This window comes from Lytechinus variegatus, chromosome 4, assembly GCF_018143015.1.
Source record: "Lytechinus variegatus isolate NC3 chromosome 4, Lvar_3.0, whole genome shotgun sequence".
In the NCBI taxonomy this organism is placed as follows: domain Eukaryota; kingdom Metazoa; phylum Echinodermata; class Echinoidea; order Temnopleuroida; family Toxopneustidae; genus Lytechinus; species Lytechinus variegatus.
In genome coordinates, this window is record NC_054743.1 from 4,639,591 (window position 1) to 4,651,434 (window position 11,844).

At 37.4% G+C, this 11,844-nt stretch overlaps 1 protein-coding gene across 2 annotated transcripts; it reads right to left on the reverse strand.

Annotated features, from left to right (window-relative positions):
• Positions 1 to 5,585: 5,585 nt before the first annotated feature.
• On the reverse strand, positions 5,586 to 10,599 carry LOC121413227. 2 transcript variants are annotated; one of them, XR_005969719.1, is made up of 4 exons: positions 10,332 to 10,599; positions 7,888 to 8,261; positions 6,470 to 6,569; positions 5,586 to 5,776 (listed from the first exon to the last, which is right to left on the reverse strand). XR_005969719.1 is itself a non-coding variant. In XM_041605973.1 (3 exons), the coding sequence occupies exons 2-3, from the start codon at positions 8,259 to 8,261 to the stop codon at positions 6,566 to 6,568; spliced, it is 378 nt and encodes a 125-aa protein (XP_041461907.1). In that variant the 5' UTR covers positions 10,332 to 10,599; the 3' UTR covers positions 6,348 to 6,565. The 2 variants fall into 2 exon arrangements, 1 of the variants encoding a protein (XP_041461907.1); XM_041605973.1 differs by lacking the exon at positions 5,586 to 5,776 and having other exon boundaries at positions 6,348 to 6,569.
• Positions 10,600 to 11,844: the final 1,245 nt, after the last annotated feature.

Consider the following 11,844-nt stretch of genomic DNA (forward strand, 5'->3'; position numbering starts at 1 on the left):
GACAAAAAAATATGAATATCCTAAATCGTTTAGATGAAATTGGATTTTGGCTTTAATACTGTCTTTGTGTTTGTCATTCTAAATCCAGATAAAGGCAGAATTTATGCGCATAAAAACAAAACCTCTCTCAGCAACTTTCTTCAGGAAATTCGTCAACATCAGTCACCGGCTTATCAGTATCTGCAGGTCCAAAGAAGGTGCCCTTGGAAAGAAGTTACAAGAAATCATGCAGCCTCTGGAAGAAACTGGGGTGAAATTTATATATTTAAAAATTTTCTCAAGGGTAAAAAGCAGCTCCTCTTTTATCTTGCGCTTTATTTATAACCTGTGGTGGGGGGGGGGGGGAAGGAATTTCATGATTCTATTTGATGACATACTATTAGCAACAAAGGAGCTTGCATCGATTGTGAATTTCATCCTACAGCCCAGATGAGCGTTAAGCTCCCTGGCGCTCTTGTTATTTTTAGTACGTGATATGGACAGATATAGGCTAACACGCATATGCATGTGGTTTATACAGATTTTGATCAACATGTGATCTGTAATTGTAATCTGACAATTGCACCCAAACTGTAAGTATGACTCACAACAAATTTGGTATAAAAATGTGTGGTAAACTTAAACCTAAGAAGACGGGGGAGGGGGCTAATTCACCCCCTCCCCTCGACATTTTTCGCGATAAATCCGCCGCGCGAAATTTTTGGACAGCGTCACTCACTGATTTGTTATTTTGACGTCTCGCACAAATTTTGAGCCCAAAATTGTGACCTCTGGGTACGCGGTTCTGACATTACACAACATTTCGTAAGTGCGTGCAGACCCAAAATTACTCAAAAACGTGCATTTGTGTACAAATCCAGTGCAAATAGAGTTTTAGTCAAAATTCATTAATGTATCATTATTTTTCCTTTTACTGCTTAAAATCAATTGATTTCATCATTGTATGGTCAAAATAAAGTCCCTGACGATTTCCATTGAAAAAAAAAACAAAAACCAATAAGGCGAAAAGCATAAGTAATTTAGAAAACAATAGATTACTTAAGAAAATAAATGTGATGTTGAAATTTTTGAAAATCAATTTGATCAGATGTCTATCTAGAGTATGTCAAACAAGAATTAGCATTGTAGGGGCATTATTTTATTAATTAGAACAAATTTATGATTTTATGCATAAATTAGCATAATTAATGAGCACCGAGATTTTTCGCAGAATTTGATGTTGTAGTTTTGTAGATAGTGCCATGGGTGACGCGCGTGCAAATTTTCTTCGCGATCGGGCGTTTGACGGCCGAGATCATCAGGCGGGGCTGAATCAGCCCCCCCCCCCCCCAGTCTATTTTGTGTTAAGAGGAAATAAGTCATGAAAGATGAATGCAAGATTCTGAGTGGTTTTGAGGAAGTAAAAAAAAATATTGTCTTGATTTTTTTCTACCAATTAAGGGTATCAACAAGCGACGTGAAGTGATGCTAACTGCATTATGCCACTACCTGGGGGAGGACAGTAGTCAGTTGATTTCAGAGTATTTGGTAAGTGTAGTACAAAGAAAAACTAATGATTTATTGGGAATCAGATTTCTATTTTAGGGCTAACAATGTGTATAATATCCAAGGTAATGATATTGAAAGGGAAGTCCACCCCAGAAAGTAAGTTTTTATTACTAAAAGCATTTTAAAATCGTAACAAACCAGTGAAAATTTGAAGAAAATCTGAACAAGAATAAGAGAGATGAAATCAGTGAAATGGAAATTGCCAAGTAAACAGAAGAAAACAGTAAGTCCCCCTTTTTGAAAGGAGCATAACTTTTTATTAGATGGGTGTCCAGTAATGAATTCTTTTACAGATCTGATTTGTTCATTTGTATGCTTTTGTCTCAACTAATTTTATGTGACAGTGGACTTTAACCAGTTACCTGAGTGTGGCAGTATATCCCATTTTCAAAAAATTGATGTACTGTTACAAAGTCACTTGGCTTTATTTGTCTGGCCATGTCATCGGCTCGAAAATTTTTCTTTTTTGTGACCAAAGGTGGAGTCAAGATCAAAGAGACAAATACTGTCCATCTGTTCTGATTTTAAGTACGTAGGTGTTTTTCATTTTAAAAAAAGCCAAACCCTGATGTTTTATAATGTAAGTTTGTTGTATTTTACATTTTCAGGACACAACTCTACCTGAGGAGATCCTAGAAAGAGAGAGAGAGAAAGCCATGAAGATATATGTTGTGAAGAAGGAGGGAGGTGATGTCGGTGATCAACCAGCCGACATAGGGATCATCCTCGAAGGAGTGGATGTAGTCAGCAACATCCGAAGCGTAGCAGATGCCTTAATTCTCGTTTTTGGACTGGTCTACGCAGTTGACTTGCAATATCCTTCAAAGCTGAAGTACCTATTTGAGGTTATTCAAAAACTCATTATGGGCCTCGAGGGCTCTGGGAAAATTTCACTCAAAGTGCAATCTCTGAAACTCAAGCTGATGGTTTAAGTAGGAATCCAACAAACGAAAACGATCGAGACTTTTAATGTCCAGTTCAAATTCATTCTGCAGTTGTATTATGTCATTTTTTATGTTTCAGTGGGAAATTTTTTTCACCATAGTACCATAATACACAATTTGTATTGGGTCAGGATTTCTGTTTCGAAATGAAATGGTGTTCATTGTTATTAATATTATTTTGTTTGTTATTAATATTATTTTTTGGCAATTTTCAGTACTTTGGGCATCAAACTCTTACATTGATTGGCACCACCATATTTACTACCTAACTTTACATCAAAGAAGTGAACACTATCACTTCGAAACAAGAATCTGAGCCTAATTACATGAAAATTTCTGTTTTTAGGACCACACATAATCAATATATTTAAGTATTATTTATGTCGTTGAGGTGTCATATCTTCTATAATTTGAATAATTAAGGGGTATACTGGGGGTCTTTTGCCCAATCCCCCCCCCCCCTTTATCAGCCCTGAGGTATGTCTTTTTTGCTGTATCACCTTCAAATATCTTGAGCAAGTGTAATAAAGCTGCAATGCCATTGGTCGAAGGAACCATCTTTTTCATGACAAAAGAAAAAGGGCTTTGAATGCCAAAATATCACCTCCTTTGAATACTAAGAAGCCACAAAAATATGCGCCATGTCATAATATCTCGCATACAATCAAATTGTATAGATGTGACATGGATCTTTATTTTAAAATGGGCATGTTTTGCTACTCGTCACTAAACAACATATTGGAGCCATATATGAAGAATATGGATTACGCTCGCAACATTCGTTATTCTTCTTGCCTTCTTGACTATTTATCAACATGGCTGAAAATAACTTTGAAAAAGTAAAGCTTTGCAGACAAGGTCTTGAGTCTATGACATAAGTGTATTACAAACTGCACTTTTATGTCTTAAAAAAGAGCATTAGATCATTATGAATGTTGTTAATTCTAATAGATGAGTCTTTTTTATAAGCTTTATAACTGTATACAGGATGGCCCTCAAAGAATGGAAGCCTCTTTATTTACTATCTATTGTCCACGGCGGACGGCATTTGAATAGTAATGAGTCAGAAAGAAGATGATCGAGGGTATTTGAATTCCAGTTCCTCGTGGCTAAGCCGTGAACCAGAATAGCCTGGTGGTTGAGTCGCTGCCCGGAAAGCAGTAGATGGCAGGTTCGAATCCCGCTGGTTCCAATTTTTTCTGACTTATGAATTATGATTTTCATACAGATCGAGCATACTGATCTTATGATTTTCATTACAGATCGAGCATACTGATCTTAAACAAATAGGAGTAATGCCGAAAATTTGTTAAACAAATTATAATCTCCTATAAAAGCCTCTTTATTTACTATCTATTGTCCACGGCGGACGGCATTTGAAAAGTAATGAGTCAGAAAGAAGAGGATCGAGGGTATTTGAATTCCAGTTCATCGTGGCTAAGCCGTGAACTAGAATAGCCTGGTGGTTGAGTCGCTGCCCGGAAAGCAGTAGATGGCAGGTTCGAATCCCGCTGGTTCCAATTTTTTCTGACTTATGAATTATGATTTTCATACAGATCGAGCATAATGATCTTATGATTTTCATTACAGATGGAGCATACTGATCTTAAACAAATAGGAGTAATGCCGAAAATTTGTTAAACAAATTATAATCTCCTATAAAAGCCTCTTTATTTACTATCTATTGTCCACGGCGGACGGCATTTGAATAGTAATGAGTCAGAAAGAAGAGGATCGAGGGTATTTGAATTCCAGTTCATCGTGGCTAAGCCGTGAACCAGAATAGCCTGGTGGTTGAGTCGCTGCCCGGAAAGCAGTAGATGGCAGGTTCGAATCCCGCTGGTTCCAATTTTTTATGACTTATGAATTATGATTTTCATACAGAATGAGCATACTGATCTTATGATTTTCATTACAGATCGAGCATACTGATCTTAAACAAATAGGTGTAATGCCGAAAATTTGTTAAACAAATTATAATCTCCTATAAAAGCCTCTTTATTTACTATCTATTGTCCACGGCGGACGGCATTTGAATAGTAATGAGTCAGAAGAAGAGGATCGAGGGTATTTGAATTCCAGTTCATCGTGGCTAAGCCGTGAACCAGAATAGCCTGGTGGTTGAGTCGCTGCCCGGAAAGCAGTAGATGGCAGGTTCGAATCCCGCTGGTTCCAATTTTTTCTGACTTATGAATTATGATTTTCATACAGATCGAGCATACTGATCTTATGATTTTCATTACAGATCGAGCATACTGATCTTAAACAAATAGGAGTAATGCCGAAAATTTGTTAAACAAATTATAATCTCCTATAAAAGCCTCTTTATTTACTATCTATTGTCCACGGCGGACGGCATTTGAAAAGTAATGAGTCAGAAAGAAGAGGATCGAGGGTATTTGAATTCCAGTTCATCGTGGCTAAGCCGTGAACCAGAATAGCCTGGGGCCCGTTTCATAAAACATTTGCCGCAGCGGCAACTCCCATTTTCAGCGGCAATTCTTTGTTTCTGCGGCAAATCACAAAACAGCGGCAAGTTTCCGTTTCATAAAACTTTGCCGCAGATACTTTCAGCGGCAAATGACAATTTCTGCGGCAATATTTGACGCAGCTATTTGAGCTGCGTCAAATATTTGCCGCAGATACTTTCAGCGGCAAATGACAATTTCTGCCACAATATTTGACGCAACTATTTGAGTTGCATCAAATATTGCAGCAGAAACAGCTTTTTCATCAAAATATCAACAATTTGGAGGGCCTAACAGCCATATTGCTCAATTTTTTGATGATTTTGATTTGATAAATTGCTTTTTGTCATTCTAAATAGAAAATACAGGTATTTTTACTCATTGACAAATAAAAAGTAGATATTTATTGAATCATCATTCTTTCTTTTTAAAGTAAAATTTATTTCAATAAATAGATACATAGGAACATCCATTGTGTTCCTGCAAAATTACACTTTCAAAAAAACTTTTCTTTATCCTGTAAAAGAATGAATAAATGATGTCTCATTTTGTAAAAGATGTTGCGCCATTGGCTTTTGAGTTTCAATAAGATTCATTTCATAAGTGCTGTTTTTGCTGCTGTTGGTTTCTGCTGATGTGTTTGTTGAATTCCCGGAGTGGTTGTTGAACATCTTGATGTTGTTGAGGTTGCCAGTGTGGTTTTTGCAGATATTGTTGATGCTGCTGTAGTTGTTGGTATTGGTCAATGTAGTCGTTACATCTCCTGTGTGTTTGCTGCTGTTTTTGCTCCTGCTACAGTTCATGTGATTGAAGTACCTGAAATAGTAATTAATTTATAATGCATGAAAGCAAGATACTAAAGTTATTCCTAATTTCACTTTCATTGTTAACCCTTAATAGAGTGGGGGGGGGGGGGTGAAGGCACCTTTTGATACTTTGCAAGATTTATCCAAATGGACAAGATCCTCAGGCACCCCCCCCCCCCCCGATGACTTACTAGAATAGCCTCATCTAGTAAGATGTATTAACAGGATTTTGTACTCATTATATTCAGTTGATTTTGTATGAACTCAATTCATCAAATGAATGTAAAGGGTCTACCAGAAAAAAAAAATTCTGTGAGCTTCTTCGGGTAATCTTTCTGAGTCCTTTTACTCCTTTATTGGAATATTAATAATTAAAAACATGAAGTGAGTTTGACAGTAATTTGACATGTTGCATCTTTATAGGAGGTAGTGGTGGGGGTCAATCATTATAGAAATGCAGAATATTCATGTACATGTACCAATTTGGCAAGAGAAAGCAAGTCACATTATCTACCAATGATTGATATTGGTTTGTTACTTTTGCAGCTGAAAAAAATTTCATCAACACCTCAAACTTAGAGTTTAATTCTAAAATTTGGATTCTTGACAAAGAGCAAATCAAGAAGACAAAAATCATTCAAATTGTTATGTGACTTACTTCCTATGCCAAAATGAATCAGAATTATAAATAAGTTTAACTTACGGTTAAATCACATTTCTAGGCTCTTTGCCTGGCGCTCCAAACCCTTCAGTCGTTGATTTTGGCATGGCTTGTCTTTCCGGAACTGCGGACAAAGCCTCACCTAAAGGAATAAATTAAATTGAAATTTTCAAAAAGTAGGTTTTTGTCAGGGGGGGGGGTAAAGGGGTCAAGATGGGTTAATATGAACAAAAATGCAAACATGCAACAGTAAATAATATATAAGGAATCTCTGGTTGAGAAACGTCACTTCATGCAATTATTCCTCATAATTTATCTTGCACACACATATACACATAGTGAGGATGGGTGAGGGGGAGAGCGAGCATCGTCATCGTACATGCAAAAAGTATTAAATCCTTCACTGGCGTATAGATGGGGGCCATGCCCCCCCCCCCTGTTTCACGACCAAGAAAAAAAAAGGAGAATAAGAAAGAAAGGGAACGGGAAAGGGTAAAATAGAGAAGTATTTACTGAATATTATTACATCAAAATCTTTCCAAATATTTGATTTCTGTATTAAAAAGTTCAAAAATTTTGCTCTCTCACATCTTTGGAGAACTTTTGTTCCATCCGCCATATTTAGCCCTCTCAAAATATTTGGCTCATTACGCCACTGAAATCCATTGTAGGAATTTTATTTTTGCTTAATGTAAACATAATCTAACCCTAATAAGACTGCAAGGGTATTTTTGAGGCAGGAAAGATTGGCGGAAGGGGGGTGGGGGCCCTCAAGATCGACCGTTAATTGTGCAATTGTGAAGAAATGCAAAATGCCTGCCACAGATGAAAAAATTGTATATTTGATCATTCTAGAATTATTTAAATTTATTTTTAATAAATATATTTTACTAAATCATGCATGAAATTAAAAGTTGGCTGGAAATCTATAAACAAATCCCTTAAAGTTTTTTTTGTTCAGACACATAAAAATCAAATCCCTTTCATCTGTATTTTTTTTCCTTTCTGAAGTATTTCTTTGTTTTTTATACTTTTTTATATTGTTGACAAAATTTTCTGATCATAAGCACCATGAAATTAATTGATTTTAATCAGTAAAATAAATATTAACCAGTATGATGCAATTATGAATTTTAGCTAGAAACAGATTTTGCATTGGATTTGTTCATGAAATCACATTTTAAAGCAATTCTGACATGTGTACTTACATGATGTTGCGTAATTTCAGAACCGGGTACCCAGGTGTCACAAATTTTGTCTGAAAACTCATGAATCTTTAAAAAAAAGGCATATAATGACGCGGCACCATCTTTCATGTTGTGGATTTAACATGAAAATTTTTGGGCCCCCACCGCCGTTTTAGGGTTAAATCAGATTGCACATCATGATGGATTTTACTGATATTCATTCTGCAACCCATATTTCAAAGACTATCCATCATATCTAAAATTGATTTTTACCTGTGGCAGTATGTTAGTCTCTGCATTTCTACAACTGTGGCCAAATATTCTACAAGTTCATTAGATGGGCCCTTGGCATTTTTCTTATTGTAGGAGACCAACAAGCCCTGGCTTTGAAGTTCCTGGTCTATCCTTCTCCAGCTGCAATATCTGGTCAGTTGAGGACTTGGGGGCTTTGTGTCAGGAGTGGTCTTGGTAGTGGCGGTGGCAATGGTGATGGCAGTGGCAGAAGCAGACTTGGTGGTGGTGGCATCAGCAGCACTGATAGTGGTGGCAGCAGTGGTGGTAGTGACTGCAATTGCAGCATTGTTGATGGTGGTATACGCCTCATCACGGCCAAAATTTGCTCCTGCTGCCACGCTGCTGGTCTCCATCTATTATGTTTTAAGTAGAATAAACATGAAAACATTTGATTATAAACACATCAACTTCAGAACACTAGTATATTGATAATAAAACTTGTAGATATAGCAGTCAAAGCATAAAATGAAATTCCACAGAAGAGTACATGTACCTTCTAATAGAATTTCACACCACCTTGAGGATGTTATGCTCAAAGCAAGGTTTTTATTTGACAACATTGGTCAAAGAGGAACATGGATTTAAATATCAGAACACAACTCGTATCATTGGTTGATCAATCGTACTGTACAATACCCCATTCAGATATACATTGACCAATTTCTTGTTGAAACACATATATGTCTTTGTTATCAATCTTGTAGGGTATAGAGTGCATGTTGATTCTATATTCAGTGTTGTATACCGAGGCTGGCCTCGGGACCAGAATTTGCATCCTCGAAGCCTGATGTCTTGGCCTCAGTCGCTCTATCTTGATGTCTCAGCTCCGAGGCCTGACAAATGCGGTCATTTCCAGCACATAAATTGTGTCTATCATAAACGCCATGTGCAATTTCTAATGCACACATTATTATTAGATCTAGATTCCACCCCCCCCCCCCCCCCCCTCTATAGATTATATATACCGGTAATATATATATGCATATTTTGCCTGTTTTTTTTTATTTATTCTATTTATTTTTCAATTTTTTTATTTCATTTATTCATTTTTTTTTTCTTGGGGGGGGGGTCAATGGTCAATTGAATTTAACAAAAAACATGCAAATAATGCTCTAAATAGCCCTTTATTCCCTTCATTTTTGTTACTTTGAGCCCTAAATGTGCATGCGCCTGGTCAAGCTAGTGCTTATCTTGTTGCCCGAGTCGAATTCTACAAGTTAGGCTAGGTGGTTACCCTGGCTAGGCCGTCGGGATATCCCTGGGGGCCCCTTGAAAAAATACTCTTAATTTAAAAAATGCTCTAAGTAGCCCTTTATTCCCTATAATTTTGTTAATTTGAGCCCCCTAAATGTGCATGCGCCGGGTCAAGTTAGGGCTTATCTTGTTGCCCGAGTCGAGTTCTACAAGTTAGGACACGTGATTACCCCGGCTAGGCTGTCGGAATACCCTTTAGGCCTCTCTCAAATAAAATTTAAAAAAATTTCATACCTTTTTATTCACTGACTTTTGTCCCCTGAAAGTCCTCGTATTAGGGCAAGCCAGTGATTTTATGGTTGCCCGAGACGTGCTGCACCTTTTAAACCCCCTAGCTAGCTTTCAAAACCCCTAATTTTTAAATATCGAATATTGAATATCCGTCCAACTTCACACGCGTTTGAATATCGAACCTGAATATCAAACCAACTTCACAGTTTGAATATCGAATATCCAACCAACTCCTGCCGGTCAAATTTTTGCTAACTCACAGCTTTAAAAAAAATTAATTTTGCCTTTTTTTTATTACTGTCTGGCCACCAAACTTTTTATACTCGCAAGCCACCCCCCCCCCCCCTGAAAACTATAAGAAAAACAACCCCTCACAGTTACAGAGCTTGAGTACAATATTTGTGTAAGTTAACCCTCCCCCCCCCCCCCTGCCCCCTCAACTTAAAAAAAAAACATGCCCAAGCCGAGGCCAAAGTCCAAACATGAGCGTGAACATCAATCTAGTAGTAGTATTAACCCATTCATGATTCTCGAGACTTGACTGTATTTTTGTCGCCCACAACAACCCAAGCCACAAAAAAAGGCTCACTCTCACACAGCTGTTCACATATCGCACTGAATTAGGTAATTAAAGACTAAAGTCAGAAAGAAAGACAGATGCAACTCAGTCTCAAGACAGTCGCAACGCCGCTCATTCGAGCTCCCCCCCACACACATCAACACTACTGCCGTGTACTACGCCGAAGCTCCGGGATAGCGAGCACTCGGCATCTCGATGATACCTCCACGATATCCCCGGGCAAAATGCATGTTTACCTCGTAGAAAACGATGGAAATATGACATGTATTATCAATGTCATTCTTTCGGAAGTGATTTATTTATTACTTTATCAAATGATGTAATAATTATATAAATACGATAAGTAGAAAGTACTTACATCTCCGATTCAAATTTTCCGTAAATTCTGTCACCATCAAAATTTTCTCGCAGACGACGTGTGTGAAGAAAAAAACCGGCTGTTAGCTGCATATCAGGCTCGTTCACGAACTATTTTTCATTTAATTATTTTTATTTACGATAACAATTTGTCATTGCTTTTATGAAACGGATATTTGCAACTATGACAAGTTGCCATTGCAATAACAAGATTTGCCATAGATATGGGAGATGTTACAGTTGCAAGTCAAAAGTTTTATGAAACGGGCCCCTGGTGATTAAGTCGCTGCCCGAAAAGCAGTAGGTGGCAGGTTCGAATCCCGCTGGTTCCAATTTTTTATGACTTATGAATTATGATTTTCATACAGATCGAGCATACTGATCTTATGATTTTCATTACAGATCGAGCATACTGATCTTAAACAAATAGGTATAATGCCGAAAATTTGTTAAACAAATTATAATCTCCTATAAAAGCCTCTTTATTTACTATCTATTGTCCACGGCGGACGGCATTTGAATAGTAATGAGTCAGAAAGAAGAGGATCGAGGGTATTTGAATTCCAGTTCATCGTGGCTAAGCCGTGAACCAGAATAGCCTGGTGGTTGAGTCGCTGCCCGGAAAGCAGTAGATGGCAGGTTCGAATCCCGCTGGTTCCAATTTTTTATGACTTATGAATTATGATTTTCATACAGATCGAGCATACTGATCTTATGATTTTCATTACAGATCGAGCATACTGATCTTAAACAAATAGGAGTAATGCCGAAAATTTGTTAAACAAATTATAATCTCCTATAAAAGCCTCTTTATTTACTATCTATTGTCCATGGCGGACGGCATTTGAATAGTAATGAGTCAGAAAGAAGAGGATCGAGGGTATTTGAATTCCAGTTCATCGTGGCTAAGCCGTGAACCAGAATAGCCTGGTGGTTGAGTCGCTGCCCGGAAAGCAGTAGATGGCAGGTTCGAATCCCGCTGGTTCCAATTTTTTATGACTTATGAATTATGATTTTCATACAGATCGAGCATACTGATCTTATGATTTTCATTACAGATCGAGCATACTGATCTTAAACAAATAGGAGTAATGCCGAAAATTTGTTAAACAAATTATAATCTCCTATAAAAAAGCCTCTTTATTTACTATCTATTGTCCACGGCGGACGGCATTTGAATAGTAATGAGTCAGAAAGAAGAGGATCGAGGGTATTTGAATTCCAGTTCATCGTGGCTAAGCCGTGAACCAGAATAGCCTGGTGGTTGAGTCGCTGCCCGGAAAGCAGTAGATGGCAGGTTCGAATCCCGCTGGTTCCAATTTTTTATGACTTATGAATTATGATTTTCATACAGATCGAGCATACTGATCTTATGATTTTCATTACAGATCGAGCATACTGATCTTAAACAAATAGGAGTAATGCCGAAAATTTGTTAAACAAATTATAATCTCCTATAAAAGCCTCTTTATTTACTATCTATTGTCCACGGCGGACGGCATTTGAATAGTAAT

Bases quoted from the DNA above. Each gene is read 5' to 3' on its own strand.
- LOC121413227 (XM_041605973.1), bottom strand. From the start codon at position 8,261: ATGGAGACCAGCAGCGTGGCAGCAGGAGCAAATTTTGGCCGTGATGAG.